This window comes from Ornithodoros turicata, chromosome 6, assembly GCF_037126465.1.
Source record: "Ornithodoros turicata isolate Travis chromosome 6, ASM3712646v1, whole genome shotgun sequence".
NCBI classification, from domain to species: Eukaryota; Metazoa; Arthropoda; class Arachnida; order Ixodida; family Argasidae; genus Ornithodoros; species Ornithodoros turicata.
The window spans coordinates 73,162,248-73,184,010 of record NC_088206.1 but is presented as its reverse complement, the minus strand read 5'-3'; the positions used below and the strand labels follow the sequence as shown (position 1 = coordinate 73,184,010).

Here is a 21,763-nt window from a genome sequence, read left to right as displayed (position 1 = left end):
TGAAGCAAACCGTAAACCGTGATATATCGAGTTATATAAAATCTTGCGCCATACATAGGGCACAATTTGCCACGAAAGATGCGCTAACTGTTTCTTACTCAGTGTGGCTGGAAAATTGCTACGTTGGCTGAGTTATGCAGCCTTATGTCGTTCAAATTGACCAAGGGCACACATTTACGTAAACTGTTGCATTCAGGAGACCATTCGCGAAGTTCAGTGACAATAATTTGCAGTCCTGGGGAGTAAATGTCGGGTTAAGGGCTAAAATGGGGTAATTGCAGTCCAGGGGAGTATAGGAATTGCAATTACTCCCCGTTTTACTCCCTTTTTTCTTAGAGTGCACCACGGTGACCCTCCGTTCGCGGCGCAATCTGTACGCAGGGACGCACCACGTACGACGTCCCATTTAACCCCCGGAACAATTCAAAGTAAGATTTCCTATACTCGCGACTCATACACACGTAAATGATGGGATTGACACATCCAGAAAAGAAAAATGTGATCCAACATATCACCCTCACCCAGGAAGAATCGCGGAACATTCCGAACACGTGCACGACGTGCACCGGAAGATAGCTGAATGTAAACGCGACAAAAATCACCAGAATCATCCTCAGCAGTCTTCCGTTCTTTTTTTCCTTCTCGGCGAGCTGGACATTGGAAAGACTCACGGTGTTACTCTTGGACGTTCGCCGGGAATGGCTTCGTAATCTACGCCGTGTCCTCCGCACTATAAAGTAGATCCTGCTGTAGCAGTAGACGAAGATAACATTCGGAGCGATACTCACAAGCATAAACAAAAAGGATTTGCAAGTACGACCGTTATAGGTATCTACGCTGCATGATCCGAGTTCGGAATCCCACTTGAACTGACCCCAGAGTTTTCCTGTTGGGGGGATGATCAAGAGACAGGTCACCACCCACGTGGACGCGACGAACAGCAGGTTATTTCCGGGTGTGAAGATCAATTTGTGGCTTCTCGGATAAGCAATCACGATTAAACGATTGACAGCGACGGCCACCATGGTGAGCATGGACGCTCCGACGTTGAAGAAGCGGCTGACGCCGTAAGCCACGCAGCCTAGTTCAGAGTAGATCCACTTGCCGTACCAGAAGATGGTTGCAGCCAAGGGAGTGCTCGTTGAACAGAAGATGAGGTCGCAGAAACACAAGTTCACCAAAAGCAAGTTGGTCGCGTTGGAGAGTTTCGAAGACCGCGTTAAGGCTAACACGGACACAAAGTTGGCTACGGAGCCGAAGATGGCGAACACAATGAGCGTCACGAAGCCGGTCATGAGGACAGCCTGCGGGTAATCCTCGAACTTGAGTAGACCTTGAGGGGCTTTCTGGTCGGCATCAACGAAGGAGGAGGCATTGGTGGCATTTTGAATGTCACAATCTTGGATCATGGCCGTTACGGTTGTGCGCAGTGAAGTGACTGTGTTCTTGTGATTCATAAAAACGGGATAACTTGAAAACAGGCAAAACGGAAGCCGTTCAGTGATGTGTCATTATCTGTGGATCTACGTCTGATTCACCGTGGAGGAAGGCTAGTTCCTCGTTGCTTGTCTCAAGAAGAGCCAATTTATGTCATCGCTCATGTCGGCCCATGTTGACGAACGTATACGACACACAGATGGTAGAAATCCAGCGAACTGGTAGAGGAGTACGAAGGGAGTTGCCCAGAAGAACAGTCTCTGTTCGAAATGTCGGCGGCTCCTGTCCTGAGGCAACTCCCTTCGCATACGACACACAGTCCGACATGTCGTCGTTCTCGGGAGATTGATATATAGTATACGACGTGTCCAGAGGTAAGATTTTCAGTTATTAGCGCTGTGTCTGCTTTGACGGTCAAACTTTGCACAAATTAACCTACTTTTGGTTTAAATTTACTTCGACGGAATTCGCTGTCCGATATAGCTACCGCCTGCGCTGTCTAAGGTTTTCCCTGGTTTTTTTCCGGAGCGACATTCCCCCAGAAGCGGAAGATGCTAAAAGCGCCATGGCTTTCTGCTGTCACGACAGCGCGAGCGCTCAAAGTCATGTCTTCACGTACGCTGCTAACCGTGGGGTATATCCTGCTACACAGCCAAAAGATATTCCGTAGCAGACAACAGGAAAACAAGCTGACGGTGTCGTCTGCCAAGTGTCGTCTGCTAAATGCGCACTTCGCCACCGTGTGAAAGCTCAACATAGCACGGAACAGAACTTCGGCTCTGTAAGCAGTGTTTTCGCTTTTTCTTCCACTAGAATATTCCGTGGGGATGTCGCTCGAGTGAATACACGGTTATTGTCCCATCGCCTGCATTGCACACCTTGCCGGTGCACGCGATCCTGTGTTTCCGGCATAGTCACAAAGCTGGCACTGCCTTCTAGAAGCAGCAAATGGACAAGGATTTCTAGAATGTGCGTCTTGACATCCACCAGTGACCTCGACAGCTCTTCAGACTATTTATATTGAAGGCAGCGCACAAAGGCGCAGTGCATGACAGCAATAAAGAAAGCTACACACAAAACGGAAAGCAGGCTTATTGATTAATTTCCATCAAACGAAGATGTCAACAGAGACCTTGTCTGTCATCTATAACACAAAAGAACATAGGGTTCATCGTCTAATAATAAGACTTAAATAGACTTAAAGTAAATAGACTTCGAAATTGAACGGATGAATGACAGGTTAATATCGTCGTATGTGACATGGTGAAACAGTTCATGCGAGAACGAACTGAAGACTGTGCCCGAGAGTGAATGCGTCAATTGACGAGGTCACGTGGACAGGAACTGCCAATCGTCGAAGAAGAAAAAAAATGGTTTAGTGGACCAAATATCTGGTATACGATTTGTTTTGTTCTGTCATTGGTTTATGGGGTGTTATCACCCTATAGGCGGGGAACTTTTTTTTCCTTTTGCGGGAGCACCGCGAGAAACAAATAAATAAATAAATAAAGTAAAACATTCGTGTTATGTGAGTGATGTCTCTGACACGCTGACGTCATAGCATGAGTTTATTGGTACGTTTATAGTTTTAACAAGTTTAACAACAAACATAAGTTCATTCGTCTCATAAAGAGGGCAAAACACTCGAGATTAAACAGGCACAACAAGTCCACAGAAAACACAACGCAATCAATCGAAAAATGAGTTGGAGACGCTCATGAAATACGTCCGTCCCGTCCGTCCATAACAAGGTAGTGCTGTTCTCAGGCTATATGGCGGTGTTGTCGGTCTTTGTGCGTGGACATCACAGCGGATCATAGTGAGCCATGTGCAAGTTATTCAAAAAAAGTAAAGTTACACATAGCTTGTAACTCACGTTAAAGTAACTTATTATTTTACAGTTATCTTCTGAGAAGAAAAAGTCGAATAAATGTAACTCTAAAAAATTTTGTTTTTAGCACATGTTCCATCCTGTAGCATAGTTAAACCGGGTTATAAACAGAGGATTCGGTGGGGCTTAGTCGAAGACATCGTAGCTGCGTATGAAATGACAAAATTTCCGGTATTCCTGGTCGAGAAACACGGCAGCGTACTTGAAGCCACGACAAAACAACACCACGGAACTGAAAATATTGCCACACCTGAGTACAGTAACTTGAACCGAAAGGAGTAACAAGTTACCTTCGTTGACAAGTAACTATATAGCTACTTCAAAAAGTAACTAGTTAGAGCCACACGTTGCTTTTAACTTAGTTGCTGCCCAAGACTGGATCGTATACTGTTACGATCTTGGTTTTGCCTCCACCACCTACGACGTCCCATTTGAACCCCGGAACAATTCAAAATATGATTTCCTATACTCGCGACTCATACAGACGTAAATGATGGGATTGATACATCCAGAAAAGGAAAATGTGATACAACATAACACCCTCACCCACGGAGAATCGCGGAAAATTCCGAACGCTTGCACGACGAGCAGCGGAAGATAGCTGAATGTAAACGTGACAAAAATCACCAGAATCATCCACAGCAGTCTCCCGTTCTTTTTTTCCTTCTCGGAGAGCTGGACGTTTGGAAGACTCACGGTGTTACTCTTGGACGTTCGCCGGGAATGGCTTCGTAAACTACGCCGTGTCCTCCGCACGATAAAGTAGATCCTGCTGTAGCAGTAGACGAAGGTAATATTCGGAGCGATGCTCACAAACATAAATAAAAAGGGTCTGGAAGTACGACCGTTATAGGGAACTACGCTGCATGATCCGATGGCGGGATCCCACTTGAACTCACCCCACAGTTTTCCGGTGGGTGGGATGATCAAGAGAAAGGCCACCACCCAAGTGGACACGACGAACAGCAGGTTATTTCCGGGTGTGAAGATCAATTTGTGTCTTCTCGGATAAGCGATCACGATTAAACGATTGATAGCGACGGCCACTATGGTGAACATGGACGCTCCGACGTTGAAGTAGCGGCTGACGCCGTAAGCCACGCAGCCTAGCTCAGAGTAGACCCACTTGCCGTACCAGAAGATGGTGGCAGCGAAGGGAGTGCTCGTTGAACAGAAGATGAGGTCGCAGAAACACAAGCTCACCAAAAGCAAGTTGGTCGTGTTGGAGGGTTTCGAAGACCGCGTTAAGGCTAACATGGACACAAAGTTGGCTACGGAGCCGAAGATGGCGAACACAATGAGCGCCACGAAGCCGGTCATGAGGACCGCTTGCGGGTAATCCTCGAACCTGAGTAGACCTTGAGGGGCTTTCTGGTCGGCATCAACGAAGGAGTAGGTCGATCGTGCCGTGCTGGAGGCATTGGTAGCATCTTGAGTGTCAGAATCTTGGGTCATGACTGTTACGGTAGTACGGCAGTGAAGGGAATGTGTCCTTGTGATTCATAAAAACGGAAACAGAAGTCGGATAATGTAACAGGCACAACGGAAGCCGTTCAGTTCTGTATCACTATCTATGGATCTATGTCTGATTCACTGTGGAGGAAGGCCAGTTCCTCGTTCCTCTTTTCAAGAAGAGATCGCAATTCAGATGGCACAATTTATGAGATCGCTGATGTCAGACCATGTTGACGAACCTACGACGGTCCGACACGTTGTTGTTCTCGGGAGATTGATATATATACGACGTGTCCAGCGGTAAACTTTACAGTTATTCTCGCTGTGCCTGCTTTGACGGCCAAACTTGGCACAAAATCTCCTACTTTTGGTTTCAATTTACCTCGACGGAATTCGCTATCTGATAAAGCTACTGCCTGTGCTGTCTAAGGTTTTCCCTTGGTTTTCCGGTAGATTTTCCAGACGAATGTCGGCACAGTTCCCCCTGAAGTCGGTCCAGGACACATGCTAACCACTCTCTGCCCCCCACCCACTCCCTTCCTGCTGTCCTCTCTCCCTCTGTACGCGTCTGTACCCTCATAGCTATAGTTGCTTTGCGGCGCTAACACAGAACCAAGAAAAAGATAAAGCAACCGCGACGAGTTGAATTTCTGAGCTCCAGTGTTCCTATGGTCGGCGTCACGCAGGTACCAGTTGTTTCATCACATACGTATAACGATGTCCCTCCAGGTTCTTACCGGTAATGTTTAACCAGACAGGGGAGACAAAGTTTGAGCGTCGAAATGGAAGTGCACACTGCGCCGTTGCTGGGAATGCAGAGAGGTGTTTTTTTTCTATGAGTGTACTGAACCGTACACTCTAAAAACAGAACTTCACCACATAGCACGCTCTTAGCCAACCATCATCTCAAATGATACCGTTATCTATAGCCTGATTTGTTGAAATCGGGGAGGCATATGCCTTTTCTGTGACAATTATGAACAGCATAAGTGTCACAGAAAAGGCGTACGCCTTCCGTTTTCAACAAATCAGGCCAGATAACGATATCATTCGAGATGATGTTTGGTTAGGAAACTGCTGTGCAGTGAAGTTCATTTTTAAGAGTGTAGGCTGCGTCGGGTACCTGTGTTTACATTGACGCTACTCTGCATTTTACTCTGCATAACGTGTGACTGCTGCTCAAAATCATCACAATGGGCAAATGCTAGCACGCAACAACCAACTATCGCGCAAACAGGCATGCGCAAGTCACGTGCGGCCTTGCTCTTATGCACGTCACGCGAGAGCTCGCTGCGGCCTTTTCTCAGGACCAACTGCGGCATTGAAAAGAATCGATTCTAAATCGCGCGATACGATTTCTTCCGAAATATTTTGCACGGTGGTTGTGAGGAGTATTAGAAATCATAAGACGATGCTTCCCAGACCCATGTTTTCGACCGGACTGCCCTGTTACACACGTCAACTGTAGAACAATATAAGGTGTTGTGCTCGAAAGAAATTTGGCAAAGGTCTTGTGTATCCTGAAACCCCATTCTGTAAATCCAACCAGCAAAGTAAGCCATGTTTCAGTCTTATGACCGCGTAAGTGTGGAAACGGTTTTTTTTTCTTTTCGTTTTTTTTTTTAATTTCACGCTTGCACCGCGAAGCAATTGTGATTATGAGCGGCGTACAGACGTTGACAGACGGAGATTAGTATGCGGGGAGGTAGTCTGCGTCCTGGGCCGACATTCGTCTGGAAAGTGAACAAGTGAAAGTGAAAGTTTACGGCGTGGAAACCCCACGAAACCCGTGGAAAGACTCTATAGGAACGGGAAGAGGACAGACGAAGCAAGTCAAGTCTCCAGCGCAGATAGAAAGTTTTTTTTTTATTTCGCCTATGCTACACGCTGTTATTTTATTTATTTGTTTTCACTTAATGTTCTTTTCATTTACATTTTCTTTTTTTTTTTTTTGACGTGTCACATAAAGCGCACATAAAATACATTGACCAGAGCGCAACCTGTTTAGTGTGTCTTCGTATATCTGATATGAAGGGAAAAGCTCAGCCGAGACTCGCTGAACTTGCAGTTCAATGTTATCATTGTTGTCAGAGCTGCGGTGATATACCATTATACCAATACAGTGTTCCAACTGAGGCAGCTTGATGAGCAAAGCGTGCGCAAATATTGGCTCTGTGATAGCACAAAGACGTCTGAATGTCCCATTGGCTAGACCGCGGAAAGATGCGAGCCGAAAAAGGTCACCAGAAAGTTCAGAGCTCTTCTCCACTCTCTATATATTTTTCTTTTTTCCATTCGGGTTTCGCTGCAGCTAAAACCGGGACAAGACGCCGTCCCATATGTAGGCCGATGGGACAGCGGGACTACAACCGTAAAAGTGGGACAGCCTAAATCGGGACGTCTGGTCACATTATCCTACATGGATAAACGGCACCTGTTCAGTCGATCACCATAATCTGTAGTGGAACGAGCAGTCACTGCATTCCTGTTAATTTCAATGTACACTAGCTGACGCACTCACTGTACAAGAAGCTGCAGCGTAGAGACACAAAGAGATACACATTTGCATGCGACGTACAAGACACCATTAAGGTCTTCAATGGAAGCCGTGAAGTAGATGATTTTCCAAGCAAAACTGCTGCGGAGACTCGCTATTCAATACGAATCTCAGAGGAGAACCTCTCGACCTGTAGAGTAGGCCTCTGAGATGTACATAAAAGTATTGTTCGTCTCTCGAGACCTGTTTCAGGGGACCCCAGATCGAACAAGGTCCGTCTCTTCGAGCATCATCTACGGCACTGCGGTACTCCATTTCCAGCATGGGTCACCCGAAGAGTTTGTCGACGTCTTCGGAGCTCCTATAGAACGCCTATGTCCTCCTCATAGCTCCGTGGTGCGCGTCAGAGGCGTCTCGCGACTTCCAGTCGTGTCCGATAACGTCGCTCCTTGCACTCTTCTAAACAGATCAAAATAGGACTTTCTGTACTCCCGACTCATACAGATGTAGATGATCGGGTTCACACAACCGGAAAAGTAGAAGGTCAAGTACGCAAAGACCTGCACTCCGGGGTAGTCGTCCAGGAGCCTGAACGCTTTCAGCACGAGCAGCGGCAGGTAGCACATTGTGAATGTCACAAAGATCACCAGTACCATCCTCAACAGTCGCATGTCTTTTTCGTCAGACCTCTTTCTTTGCTTCTCAGCTTCCTGCTTGTTCAACTCGCCGATCCGCCTGGTTAAGTCGGCGACGAACTCCGTGGGCTTGCGTCTTCCACTGTCGTACCGTTTCAAGTTCTGGCGCGTCCTCCTTACCACGTAATAAATCCTGCTGTAGCAGACGACAAATACGACCGTCGGGACGAAGTAGGCGAACATGAATAAGAATGCCTTGCTGCTCCTGCCCCTGTAGGGAACCACGCTGCAGGTTCCAATTGCGGCATCCCAAGCGAACCGTCCCCAAATACTTCCGGTTGGCAAGATAAGCAGCGCTAACGTTAGAAGCCACGTTGCAGTAACGAAGAGTAGGTTGTTACCAACACTGAATATCTGCTTGTACCGCGTGGGGTACGATATGATAACGAGGCGATTTATCGATATTGCCATGACGGTGAAAATAGATGCGCCCACGTTGAAGAATCTCGTGATGCCATAGACGACGCAGATGTGGTGAGGATACACCCAGTCACCGTACCAGAAGACAGTCACGGCGAACGGTGTGCTCGTTCCGCTGAAGAGTATGTCACTGAAGCACAGGTTCATCAGGAGGGCCGTTGTGGCATTCGTCAGTTTCGAAGATCGTCCCAGAGCCAACATCGAGATGGCATTTGCGAAGACACCGAAGATTGAGAACATGACGAGAAACGCGAATCCAGTATTCAGGACTACCCGGGGATAGTCCTTGAAGAGAAGAGGAACGGTAGTACCATTAGGGACGGTTCCGTTGGTCACTTGTTCCGTGAATGCTTCCGTGAAGAGTGCCGTCGAGAACGTGAAGACAGTTGTGTCGGGAGGTGAGGTCCCGTTGAAGACATCCGTGAAAGGCGCCGTCGAGAACGAGAAGACGGTTGCGTTGGAAGGCGAGGTCTCGTTCAAGACATCCATGGTGTCTCGACGAAGCGAACTCCTCGTCGCACGAATAGAGTTTGATGGGCTAGACAGACGCACGGTCTCTCTTGACTCCTGTTTCAGTGATACTGAGTCATACTGGGAAAGTTCACAACGTATCCCGGAAGGGCGGCTGTTTCGCTACTTCCGGTGTTAGGAGCGGGGCTTCCCTGCACGAGTTCCTGGAGAGGAAACCAGATCGGAGACATTAAGAAGGACGTGATGAAAGGATGTTTTAAGCACCCGTGTCATTTGATAAGTACTCGGTGTGTGCTAGTGATGCAAAAATATCGAAGCTTTCGATATCGATAAATATCGACATCTTTAAAAAAATAATCGATAAAATCGATTACAATATCGATATTTATTCCGATAAATTATCGATATATCGTCGAACATCGTTAATATGACACTCGTTAATACGACATCCTCGCTTTATGACCGTTTTTCTCGGGAACCGTTTCCTCCAAATTAGAGTCACTAACTAGGGGTACAGAGTATCGTATTCCTTTTCCGCGCCGGAGACGCCTTTCGGTGTCCGCGATTGGGCGGATCGTGTCACGTGGTTTCTCCTTCTAAGAACTCGCCGTCCATGTTGAGTCACCTCTATCCAAAACCGGTTTCCTCGGTTACGAGCTGGCTCGACCGCGCGTTGTTCTACACCGGAGAAGGGTAGAGATTGGCGTCCCATTGCTAGGAGACGCAGCCGCGCATGACCGGCGTGCCTGAGTGTCCCTACTCTGCTCCCTATTTAGTGATTCCGCATGTAACACTTGTTCGATAATATGATATTTCGTCTACAGGGTGTCCCAGAAAACGTGTCATTGAATTATAATAAAAAAACTACACCACCTACAGTCATGCGGTCAACGGCATTTCTTCTTACTGGGTTTTTGCCACCTCCTCGTGTGAATGTCGTGTAACGTAAGTTTAATTATGTAAATATTTGCAAGCTTAAGTCGGAAATTTGCCTAGTAAAGGTCACTTTTTTAGCCCACCAATGTGAAGAGCGTGTCTAATTTAGTCAAATTAATGATAATTGACAGGGATATTCAGAAACTATCCCATCGGAAAAAATAGCCGAATATCATGCTTTTCGGAGCACCGGACCATAGCGCGCGATGACTTTTTGAGCGCAATCGCTTTCAGTACGACGAAAGGAGGTTCCGAAGCCAGCCCACAGAGTGATAGTAGAAAAAGTAACAGTTCCTAAAATTGGGAGAGGGAAAGCATTATCTCAGCGAAAGTCGGACGTGATAAGCCGTGCCTGTTTTATCTCTTTCTGCGATGTCGGGGAGGGCTGGGTTTCCAACCTCCTTTCGTCGGACTGACAAAGATTGCGCTGAAAAATTCATCGTGCGCTATTCTGTGCGACCTCCGTACAGCATGATGTTCGGCTATTTTTTCCGACGGGATAGCTCCTGAATATCCCTGTCAATTATCATTAATTTGACTAAATTAGACACGCTCTTCACATTGGTGGGGTAAAAAAGTGACCTTTACTAGGCAAATTTCCGACTTAAGCTGGCAAAAACTGACATAATTAAACTTACGTTACACGACATTCACATTAGGAGGTGGCAAAAACCCAGTAAGAACAAATGCCATTGACCGCATGGCTCTAGGTGGTGTAGTTTTTTTATTATAATTCAATGACACGTTTTCTGGGACACCCTGTATATGACAATGGCCGGTGTTTTCAGCACAACTCGGGGGCGACCACGTGTACTTTACCCTCGTTACTACGACCGTTGGTCACTGGACCGGCGGTTCTCCTCACCTGTAACAGCCAAGACGGGGACCCGCTTTCGGGGTGACTCATGAGGCCTCGCGGTGCGGATGTGACGCTACTGGATACAGTTGGGCAACGGGCTGCCCGGCCAGATCGAGCCCGGGCAAAAAAAAAAAAAAAAGTGTCGATTCCTGGCGCAAGAAACACGGCACGCCAGATTGCTACCTTTTAACCGAGCGAACAAAAGTGCGCAGAATCTGGCAAAGAAATCTGCCAGGAAAGAACCACGCCAATTCGCCGCATAGCTCGGCGTTTCGGGCCTTCGAAACTCCCGATCGCAATCATCTGATAAGGCGTGCTATACGCACTCACATGAAGGTCGACACGGCGTATCGGTGAGCTCGATCATGACACATGTTAGTGCACTCACCGGATAATATGACAATGATCATGGCTACCGTCCGCCGCTGTCGTTCGTTTGCCGCATGGTCCCCTACTTTCTATGCACGCGCAACTCGGATTGTGGAGTTGATACGCCAGAGGTGATACTCTACCAGGGGCAGATCTAGGATTTTCCCGAGGGGGGGTCCGCTGTGGACAACTGCATGCTGGGATTGGTCCACTGAACCCTATGTTCAAGTCTGGAATGGAGGGGGTGTCCGGACCCCTGGACCCCCCCCCCCCCTAGATCCGCGCTTGTTATAGAATGATGTACAGGACTTTGTAAGAAGCAAAATGGAACTGTTCATTTCAAACTAGATCCCGAGAGTGCCATCTGCAGGCACCTTCGTGGTAGCAGATATTGTTGGGGGAAAAGGAACACGACAAGGCAAAAAAGAAAAAAGATTATGTGAATTTTTATGCGGTTATGAGGAGGAGGGAAGTCCTACGGTGTCCAAGAAGTTTTGTAGTGCTTTCAAGGCAGAGCGTTGGTGATCTAAATTTGGCCATGGACCATTGACATAGAGAGAGGGCGAGAGTCCAGCGACTCGGCATATCCTCAGTCGTGTCTCCAGAACTGCTACCCCTGTGCCTCTACCAACAGTAAGAGGTCGTGATTTGTCTCGTCTGCTGCCATAGGTATCGCTTTTCTTGAATTAAGAACGTGGTTTTTGTGGTGTTGCCAAGCTGACAAGAATAGGTCTCGTAGAGTACACACCAAACCGTTTATTCTAAGTGTTCAGCTAAGCATTCTAAATCCGCATGCTCGCTCTCCGTGTTCGACACAACTATCCGCGTGCCCCGATACTGATGCCCTCATTCCTTAACTACACCTTCCTCTCTTTATTATTCGATGCCGAGACGAGCCGGTTGTCTTGACACTCTTCCACTGCGGGTTGCCACACCTCCCCTGATTGTTTGTTTCCACACCAGTTATTTTCCCCATGCTTTCAGCTTGTCCGGTCGGCTGAAGGGTCCACTGGTATTCTACCGTCCCACATGTTTAATATGTGCAAAGTCTCACCGTCCCACGTTGTTTGCATCACGTAAGACCCGGATTTTATTGCCTGACCCTGCACCATCTCGCACTGTGTAGTCGTTACACGTATAAACACATTGTTGTAAGGGTTGATAGGCGATCTGTCCCGTGCATTCCGACGATGGTTGTAGTCGGCTGCCTGCCATGCCTTTTCCTGGGCACTGCGTTCCTTGTGGACTCGAATATATTTCCAGACAAGTTTCAAAGCTGATTCTTGCCGTAGGAATTGGTGTCAACCAGTCTGTGCAGGTCTGCGATGAAAGCTTCCACGGACTCGCTCGGTACCTCCCTGGCCTCTGCCGTATTTGGTCGACCTGGGCTCGTCCGAAAATGACATCGACACCTGGAATAAAGTGATGATCTTGTAGCTTCCTTTCTAAACGTCCGACAGCTGTGAAATCAGTACATCCTCCGCCTCCACGATCCATAGCGTAGAGAAGTGTTGATCTGGGTCACTTTGTCTCGGAGATTGAGGCCAGCAATTGCCACCTTGTGAAACACCTTTTCCCAATCGTTCGGATTCCTAAAATCCGGCTTTCCGGAAGCTCCACTGCGGAGGGACTGAAGAATGGAACGGCCGACGCTCCGTTGCGGTGACGCGTCGCTGCAGACCAGGCGAACCGCTGCCACCATGTAGTGCAACAAGAATGGGCCTCGTAGAGTCCACGGTAGCCCGTTTATTCCAGGCGCTCAGTCGAGCATCCTACCCCCGAATGCTCACACGTCGTGCTCCACACATCTACCTGTGCCCCGATGATCAACTCCCCAGTCCTTGCACTACAGCTTTGAAGCATATGGAAGTCACTTCCTGACATAAGTGAATCCTGCAGAAATGACGACATTCGCCAGAGCATCCTGTTGGATCACTTTGGATTGTAGATCTTGCGAGAGCGCTATGAGACGTACACTTGGTAAGGATACAAGTTGCGTGCACTTCCGTTTGGTATCACTCTAAATCCCGACTTGCCGTCACATCAGGGGACGCTTTGTCCCTGCTGAACAAATCGGAGTAAGCTTTCCTATATTCCCTACTCATACAAATATAAATAACCGGGTTGAGGCATCCCGAAAGATAAAATGTCATATACGCGGTCACCTGAACCGCGGGACAGTGGTTCAAGATCCTAAACGCCTTCAAGAGGAGCAATGGCAGATAACACAGTGTGAATGTCACAAATATAACGAGAACCATTCGCAGGAGTCTAACGTTTTTCTCTCTTTTCTTGACCTGCTTCTTATTTTTCTCGGCAGGTAGCGTCACCATGCTGGCAACATACGCCGTTGACCTGCGTCTGCCGCTGTTGTGCTGCCTCAGGTTCTTGTTCGAGCTGCGTACAATGCAAAAGATTCTGCCGTAGCATGAGAGGAAAACGATCGTTGGAACGATGTACACAAACGTCAACGTGAACTGTTTGCTGCTTTTGCCGTTATGTGGCACCACACTACATGTCCCGGTGTATGGGTCCCAGGCAAACCGACCCCATACTCTAGCAGTCGGCCATATCACGAGGCTAAAGGATAGAAGCCAAATCCCCGTGATTATTAGAAGATTGTTTCCGGGGGTGAAGGTCTGCTTGTACCTTGTCGGTTGGGCAATCATAACCAGGCGGTTGATGGCGATGACCATTACGGTTAAGACGGATGATCCCACGTTGAAGAACCGCGAAACACCGTACACTACGCAGGTAGAATGGGAGTAATTCCAGCCGCCGTACCAGAAGACAGATACGGCGAAAGGCGTGCTCGTGCCGCAGAAGAGCAGGTCGCTGAAGCACAGGTTGACCAGAAAAGATGTCGTGGCGTTTTTGAGCTTTGAACAGCGCACGATGGCCAGCATGGAAACCGCGTTGGCGAACACCCCGAAGACAGCGAACACGAGCAGGAAGACAAATCCGGTTTTCAGGATAACCGGAGGATAATTCTTGAAGAGGAAAGCGTCGACCACTATGGTGGTGTTGGTGAAGGACTCTGTGTTAAAGAGCGTCGACAGTGCTGCAGTAGTGGTGATGCCCCGACTGGCGGTGGTGTTCGAGTCGTACGTTGTGGTTGTAGGCACATTTACATAGGTGCTGTTTGGAAATGACTCTTCGTCGTAGAAGTTCATACCTTCAAGCGCGTGGATACTGTGCGTAGAAGCTGGGCTATGGCTGCTGCTTTCAATTCAGATTGAGAATGATGGTGACGAAGCAAGGTGTTGAGAGATACTGGAAATCGTCATGCGGATGTTCCTGCACTTCCCCACAGTATTCTTCAAACCGGAAGTATAGGGAGGGACGGATGTTGGTGAAGGTCTTCCGCTGGTTTGTGGATGCTGTTTGTTCTCCACATACAACGTGACGCATGATACTTTGAATTCCAATATAATTGGCATGAAGTGTACTCTTGATATTTTATGCAGTGAAACGTATTTGATACTTGGTATACTGGAGACGTCATGCTTGACTGCATCGACGTCCCACGGCAGGGATGGGACATCCCACGGCAGGGAGTGGCACAACATGTATGACATGACCGCAATGAACCAACTTTAAGATTTGAGCAGTATACGTTGATGGGCTAGTTGGTGCATTGCAGTACAGAATATAGCGCTTAGAACAGACGACCACTGTGAACGTGTACACGGGACGAGGGCATTGTCTACATCTTCTACATCTGCGAAGGCCAGTAGTATCTGCAAAATAAATAAATAATAAATCTTCTCAGTGGTCGTCTGTTGCTAGCGATATCTTCTGTACTTTTAATACTCGTTTTTTGTCTTTTACACAGACATATAATAGCTACAGCATTTTGCCAATAGCGGAACTGCCCATAGGCACATATCGATCATCGTAGCAGACGACAAAGGAGAATATTTCACCACACTGTCTAGAGATGACGCCACGGTCTGCGTCACTTCAAGTTATCATCTGCCTCACTAAAGATACGACTTTACTTGTCTTTTGGGCTTCCATATATGACTGTCGAGAAATAAAGCAATGTAAAACCATCTAAAACAATTACCACGTCACTCTCAGCACGGAAGTAAACTTTGATACACGATTCGTCAGTTTCTGCGCGCAGATTTGACAGGTCGTGGATTATGTGTACGCTAGCAGACGACAGCGAGACGGCCGCCACCAAAAGACAAGACAAGGGATGAGGCACGATGACCGATGTGGCGTCAAGACTGACCTCGTTACATGTGTTCAGCATCATCTCCTCTTGTTGGATCTCCGAAGAATCGCTGAAGAAAGATCCGCTTCTAGCAGACGACGCGGCATTAGAAGAGCTACACAGTATCTCATTACGTTCCCGCAGGGGAACAGATTGGAACCGCGAGGCGTGTGGGGTCACGGAACTCCTACGGAAGTTTAATGGACTGACTGACGAGCTTATGAGAGTTAAATCTCGAAGTAGTGACAGATGAGGAAATCAAGTGAAGGTGCAGGATGAACATGTTGAAGATTGAAACACGAGAGAGCGAAAATAAAGCGAGGGGGAGTAAGGTGGAAAGAGAAGTGGCATTGGATACCGTCCAGTGCTACAAGAGGAGCAAAGCGATTTGAGGCTATATCAGTGTTTTCATAATGATAACCTATATCTGTTCTTCATGGTCGTGCAGCGCAAGTAGCGAAGGAAAAAGAGCTAAAAAGAAAAAAAGACCACACCATATGCAAGGTTTAAACGTCGCAGATCCAGAGGGATGGAGTTTGAAAATGCTCGTTGTAAACGAAATCAAAAAGTCGTCTAAGTTTCGGTTTCATAATTCACATGTTCCTGCATCACGGTACCTACCCCTCGCAGAAGGACAAAGTGTTAAAGAAACACTTGGGTGACCCTCCCCAATATTTTGCTTTTGTTTTTCCTCTCTCTCTCTGTCCTTTTTTTTTTTTTTCCTCTACAACGTATAATATCCTGCGAAAGAACGGTGGTCACGTGTGACCTGCAGGCTGAAGCGCTGTTCCGCTCAATTTTCGAAAAATCCCTCCACTCTCGGAAAGAGCGTATCGGAGAATGAGAGAACGTCGTGCGTGACGTTACGTACTCCCTTGCCACGTGACTCGTGACGTAGACGAGCGGCGCGCGTCTCTGAAGAAATATACAAAGAAGTAACGGGACGTCCTGCGAGGATCGTGTCCGCGGCTGCTTTCTCCTATGCTGGTTTCGTAAATTACATTGCGCAAGGACAATACGCGAAGCGGAAATATTTTGCACGGTGACTCCCAATGATGATTGACAAGTTGATTTCGAGCCACGCTAAAATTTATGAACGGCACAATTGTACTCTATGGAACCACGCTCCTCTCGAACACATGTGCTTTCCATCGTGTTGTAATCGGCAACATCGCAATAAAAGACTTCATCCTATTATAACAAGAACACAGCACTTTCACGGTTGAATATATGTCATTTTTTCGCTATTTTGGATTTGTGATCCGGATTAAAGAAGCAAGTACATCTTGGTGTAGCAATACGGGCCGTGTTCGTGGAAGTTCGTGCTATGTGGTGAAGTTCATTTGTAAGAGTGTATGACTAAAGAGCGCACTATTTTCACGAGCGACCTTTGAGCTCCAGAGGGGGGGCACGCCCCCTTGCCCCCCTCCCGGTGCGCCCATGACAGGACTCGTTCTTCGCGTCGTCTGCTGCCATTGTTTGCGTCAGTGTCAAACTCGCATCGTAAGGACTATTTAGTGACCCTAACGCAAAGATTGGTAACTCCACCGTAGTCATCTGTTGCAATTGATGGTGTGAGCAAACAAGCATGTGTGCACGATTGTACTTTGTTTTGTCCGACCCTCGTCCTTCACTATAAACAACACCAAAAAATATGTTACATCTCCTGCCAGATGAAACGAAACGCACGCGTGCAAAAATTTCACAACAAAAAAAGTTTCCCGAGAAATTCCCGGCATCCGGAAACGCGTCCATCCGTATGCGTTTATCTCGGCCTTGAAGAAAACAGAGCTACTGTGCCACCTACCGACGCTCTTGGCGTTGAGCGGAAACATCGCCACATCGATCACCCAACGCTCAGCACAAGTTCACTGTGTAATTGGTGTAAGCTTAGACGAGTATACAAGGGCGGATCATGGCGGAAATTATTGCTTTTCACCTCTACAACGCGTCCAAGTTGAAGCAGAAGGTAGAGTGAAAGCAGACGACAGCTTATGCGAAGTCCGGATTCCATCGTTTCCGATCGTCTGCTAAGTTCACCGTGTTCGTATTATGGATGGGAGGAAAGTGGGTTCGTGGAAATGAACTTTCTATTCGAACGGAAATCGTTCGTTATTTTGCGAGCATCGTCCGCCTGCTGGAATGTTAGGTCGGCATTCATGCAATGAACTAAGGACTAACGAAGTCAGAGATCTCAAGAGGACGCACCCACGTTTATGGGTGCAGACGACGTTTTCAATGCAGACAACGATGGAAGCGCGTGGCATTGAATATGTTCAGCAGCGTTTCTTTTCTTCGCATATTTTTAATGACACTCGTTGACACACATGTCGCTGAAAATACATTTCGGACTGGCTCATTTTCCAGTCTTAAAAAGGAAAGAAAACGTCCAGGGTTACCCAAGACAAGGTACGGTATTCTCCCACTCCGTAAAAAATGTCGAAGACGCCGATACTTTAGTGAATGATGTGTGGAGTGCTAAAAACTTGTGTCGAGAATTATCAGTTTCCAGATTTGCTTCAGAACATAAGGAAAAAGAAGTCATCGCCTATGCATTGCCAATACCCTATCCCGCGATTTCCTTGAGCTGTCGGGGAATTGCAATAAGGTCTGGGAGGCATATTCGCTAAAAGTGATGCAACATAGTATGTTCGGAAGTTGTTACAAACAAGCGAAGGAAATATCGTAACAACGTTTAGGCCGCTTATGAAAGTACATCTCAAATACACACGAGGCCTAGCAGGCAGCCATTAGAAATGCTAACGAGGCAGTGGTTTTATTTATTCCCACGATTTTTTTCACAAAAATTAGATTAAGTCGCATTTTTTATAGAAACTTTTAGCGCGTAATAGTTCCCTTGGACTACCTGAATCCCAGAGCAAAGGGAGACTATTGGACTCTCAAAGTGGATTTTTGGGCAAAAGCGAGATGGGAGACAATCCTCGTTGAAAGCCATTCTATCTTTTAAAAAATCCTAAAACGAGCGTGTGGCGCGAAAAATGCGACAAATTTCCCTATGCAAATGATACGAAGACAAAACCGTGTGCCCAAGGAGCGCATGATGATGTTCGCCGACGAAAGCTTATCTGAGCCACTTGCGTGCTTCACAAATGTGCCATTTATTAATGATTTTGCTCCGTTCAATTTATGTTGTGCCGTGCAGTGCTGCATTAGCTTTCGTATTAATACCGCGCGAATTGCGTATACACTCTTAAAAATGAACTTCACCACATAGCACGCTGCTAGACAACCATCATCCCGAAGGACAACGTTCTCGCCCCTGATTTGTTGAAAACGGGAGGAGGAGCCTATTTTGTGTCGAAGTCTTCGTGGCACCGGAAGTTGTGACGGGGGCTCGTTTGTTTACCCGAGAATGTCATGTATAGCGCAGACGCGTGTAAGTTGAGTTACTCATACTATAGTTTCGAACTGTGGGGTCTCTTCATGTAGAATGTAACAACTTCATGTCGTTTCATGCCCGCGCTCATCCTCCCTGCCTCAACACTAAAAGGAGAAGCCGGTTAATGGGCGCCGTAACTCGGGAATAAACTGTTTGCATTGCGAACCAAGTCGACGCTGAATAGACGTGAGACTCTCAATCAACAGCGGTTCTTCCAGCCTTTCTTCCTAAGGTAAACAGAGACAAGACTGCAATTGTCGCCAACTCTAGTGCTATCTGCACACAGGCAGAAGGCACTTTCAGTTTGCATAACATTTATCGAGGCCCTCCTTCTTTTCATTCCCTTTTTCCTTCTCTTATTTCCCGCTATAGATTTATTCCCTAGTTTTCGCTCTCATCCAGAGCGAAAAACGTTAAAGAATAAAAGGTAAGTTTGGGGGGAAGAAAACGCCTTATTTATTTAGCTCGTTTATTTTGCGAATAACTGTTCGCGAATATTGTCTTCTTCTTTTCTTTAAGGGAATAAAGGATTGGATATGAGGAACTTCAATGGAGAAAAGAAGCGGCAGAAGGTAACTGCGCGATGATAGAAAAATCCTGTCTGTTTTTCTTTTCTGTAGTTTATATCATAGTCGATGTTCCTTTGTTTCAAGCGAGTGATACTTCCATTCAAGGGGCAGTCCGTAGCGGCCCACGGGATATGAGGCTATAGGGTCGCATCCGACAGTCAGCTGTGTGCTGATCACAAAATTTCATTCTGCGGAAATTAAACCAAGTAGTTCCAGTAATAATAATAATAATAATAGAAGGAACTACATGGCGACATCAGGTCCAGAAGCCACGTAAGCCTTGCCAGGCACACCTTTGGTGACGTCATGCCTGTGTTGACAGAGGAACGTTGTTAGAGCACAGTACTCTTTTCTTTTGTTTTTCGGATCCGAACTTTCACGTAGCAAGCAACTCCTAGCTACCGAGGGCGCTGAGGGGGCAGCAATGGCAGAAACAATTGGCTGCAATGGTCGCGAAACCAGCCAAAGAAGAACTGCAGGAGCAATTTTATTCTTTTGATGTTTAAATTTTTGGTTTTCCTCCACGCTAACGCTTTTGAAGCTCTTTCCTTCGGTAATACATAATAAATACATATTACCTTATATAATAAATACATAAGTAATATTATAATTATATAAGTAATATATAATATTACGTAATAAATACGTAAGTAATACATATTACCTTTTTCCAGCCAGTGGGGTTGCTGCGGGTTCTCCTATAGTTGACGCTCTGGTGTTACTTGCAAGGAGCGAGTGTTCCCGCAGACTTTGTAGAACGGTCTTATCCATCGCGGATAAGGGTACGTCCTCATGATAACGCGGCGATTATTCGCGTTGTGTCTCTCTTTTTACGATAAACAACTGCGTGATATCAAACTTCCCGCGGGGAACAAAAAGGAAAAAAAAAAGGCTATGCAAGCGCACAAGTTGAACGGCTCTCGTTTTAATACAACCACCAGTTCTGTACAGTTCAGTTACCTCTGCTAGGCACGCAATCACTTTTATGTTAGCAACTTTGGCGAATGCAAATATATCACCTCCTTACGTGCACAGAAGCGAGCGAGTAAACAACAGACTCTGACATCTTTTTTAACCGAGTACAGTGTTGCTTGCATGCCAAACCAGGAAGTGCTCGCACGAAACAAATGTCTTCGCATATTCCACGCAGATCGAGCATTGTTATGTGATCAGCTATCCGTCTACTATACGCCCTCAAATGCAGGACTCTGTCCACTTAAGGCTGGATTTAGCGCAGTTACTGTCATATTACGCGGACGCCGACACTATTTGGTTCGCGGAAGCTACAGGATAATAAACTTTTCTTTTCTTTTTCTTCTTCTTCCTCTCTTCTTCTTTCGCCGTTGTCATCTGTTGGTTCTGCTTCCCTCATTTTTTGTTTCGTTTTCCATTTTGCTCAGTTTGTTCCCAACTTGTGTCTGCACAACTTCGTGTCGGTGGCATCACTTTGTCGTCTGCTTACGAATCAGTTTCGCTGTCCTGAACCGACGTGTCGTCTGCAATGTTTACGCGCATGCGGTGCCCAGGGTTACTGACCGCGGTTTTATTTTCGCGGCAATCAACAGATATCAATCTTCGTTGTGTGCAGGCTTGTACACATAGAGTGCGTTGAGAATAGTCTCAGTGACGTCACAACGGCCTGAGATCTGTAGAAGAACGAGAGGGCAAAAAAAAAAAAAAAAAAAGGGACGTTGGAAGCGTGACTTGTTTTTCCTGTCACGTACTAAACGTTTCTCGTGTACTTGATCGCGGATAGTGCATTGATAGAGTCACATGAAGTGGGGACGATCGGTGCGCGAGCTTGAAGGCTTTGTTTTATAGACGGTTACTATTGGTCTAAATTGGTTTATCTAAAAAGCAAATCGTGGGTCGTAAGCCATGGATGGTAGACATCGAATACAAAATAAAGTTAAAGCACGGTGGTGGAAGAGAGCGATGTAAACGTCTACATGTTGATTTGTCCATCAGAAGCTGTTTCTCGAGGACGAAGAAAAACGAGAATTTGTCACATTGTTCCTTTTACATTATCCGCAACAGATTACGAGAGATACGAAGGTGAGCATTTCCTTGGAGAGCACCGCAATCCGCCCCTGATCACACGATGAACATGAGAAAGTTCCTCGAACCACGCACCTTTCCCGAAAACACATTATCGAGAATCCAGGTAAGAGAGAAATGTATATTGCGGGAAGTAAGGGAGAAAATCATTTCCCGCCGTGCGAATCATCCTAGGAGGGTCGATGATTCCCCCATTTTCTCTCGTCTTGGATCTTGGAAAAGGTTCCTTTTGAATGGAGCTTTTGTTTTAAGCGCTCACTATTGAACGGCGGCTTCCACCGAAACTGTAAATACGTGATGGAAACGCTTCCAGTGGGTCTCGTCCACGACCGCTATACAGCTTAGCGGGAGTCACCAGAAAAGGGGAAATGTTCGAATGGCGAGTTCCGAGTCTTTTGTTTGGGAACTGTGTGTTTCTTTCTCTCTCTCTCGTGGAGTCCAGTTAATGTCCAATGCGTGAAACGCATGTCGAGCATCGGGGAAG

The 21,763-nt window shown here is 46.8% G+C and overlaps 3 protein-coding genes across 3 annotated transcripts; all 3 read right to left on the bottom strand.

Moving 5' to 3' along the window:
* Positions 1 to 2,992: 2,992 nt before the first annotated feature.
* On the bottom strand, positions 2,993 to 5,036 carry LOC135398331 (protein trapped in endoderm-1-like). Its single transcript, XM_064629749.1, has one exon. The coding sequence runs from the start codon at positions 4,781 to 4,783 to the stop codon at positions 3,746 to 3,748; it is 1,038 nt and encodes a 345-aa protein (XP_064485819.1). The 5' UTR covers positions 4,784 to 5,036; the 3' UTR covers positions 2,993 to 3,745.
* Positions 5,037 to 6,628: 1,592 nt separating this feature from the next.
* Positions 6,629 to 19,936, bottom strand: LOC135398330 (G-protein coupled receptor moody-like). Its single transcript, XM_064629748.1, has 2 exons — positions 19,886 to 19,936; positions 6,629 to 9,069 (listed from the first exon to the last, which is right to left on the bottom strand). The coding sequence occupies exon 2, from the start codon at positions 8,882 to 8,884 to the stop codon at positions 7,664 to 7,666; it is 1,221 nt and encodes a 406-aa protein (XP_064485818.1). The 5' UTR covers positions 8,885 to 9,069; positions 19,886 to 19,936; the 3' UTR covers positions 6,629 to 7,663.
* On the bottom strand, positions 11,772 to 14,453 carry LOC135398329 (G-protein coupled receptor moody-like). The gene has a single exon (XM_064629747.1). It carries the CDS (start codon positions 14,201 to 14,203, stop codon positions 13,046 to 13,048), a length of 1,158 nt encoding a protein of 385 aa, XP_064485817.1. The 5' UTR covers positions 14,204 to 14,453; the 3' UTR covers positions 11,772 to 13,045.
* Positions 19,937 to 21,763: the final 1,827 nt, after the last annotated feature.

Excerpts from the sequence above, each read along its gene's own strand:
- LOC135398331 (XM_064629749.1), bottom strand. The coding sequence starts at position 4,783 with ATGACCCAAGATTCTGACACTCAAGATGCTACCAATGCCTCCAGCACG.
- LOC135398330 (XM_064629748.1), bottom strand. The coding sequence starts at position 8,884 with ATGGATGTCTTGAACGAGACCTCGCCTTCCAACGCAACCGTCTTCTCG.
- LOC135398329 (XM_064629747.1), bottom strand. The coding sequence starts at position 14,203 with ATGAACTTCTACGACGAAGAGTCATTTCCAAACAGCACCTATGTAAAT.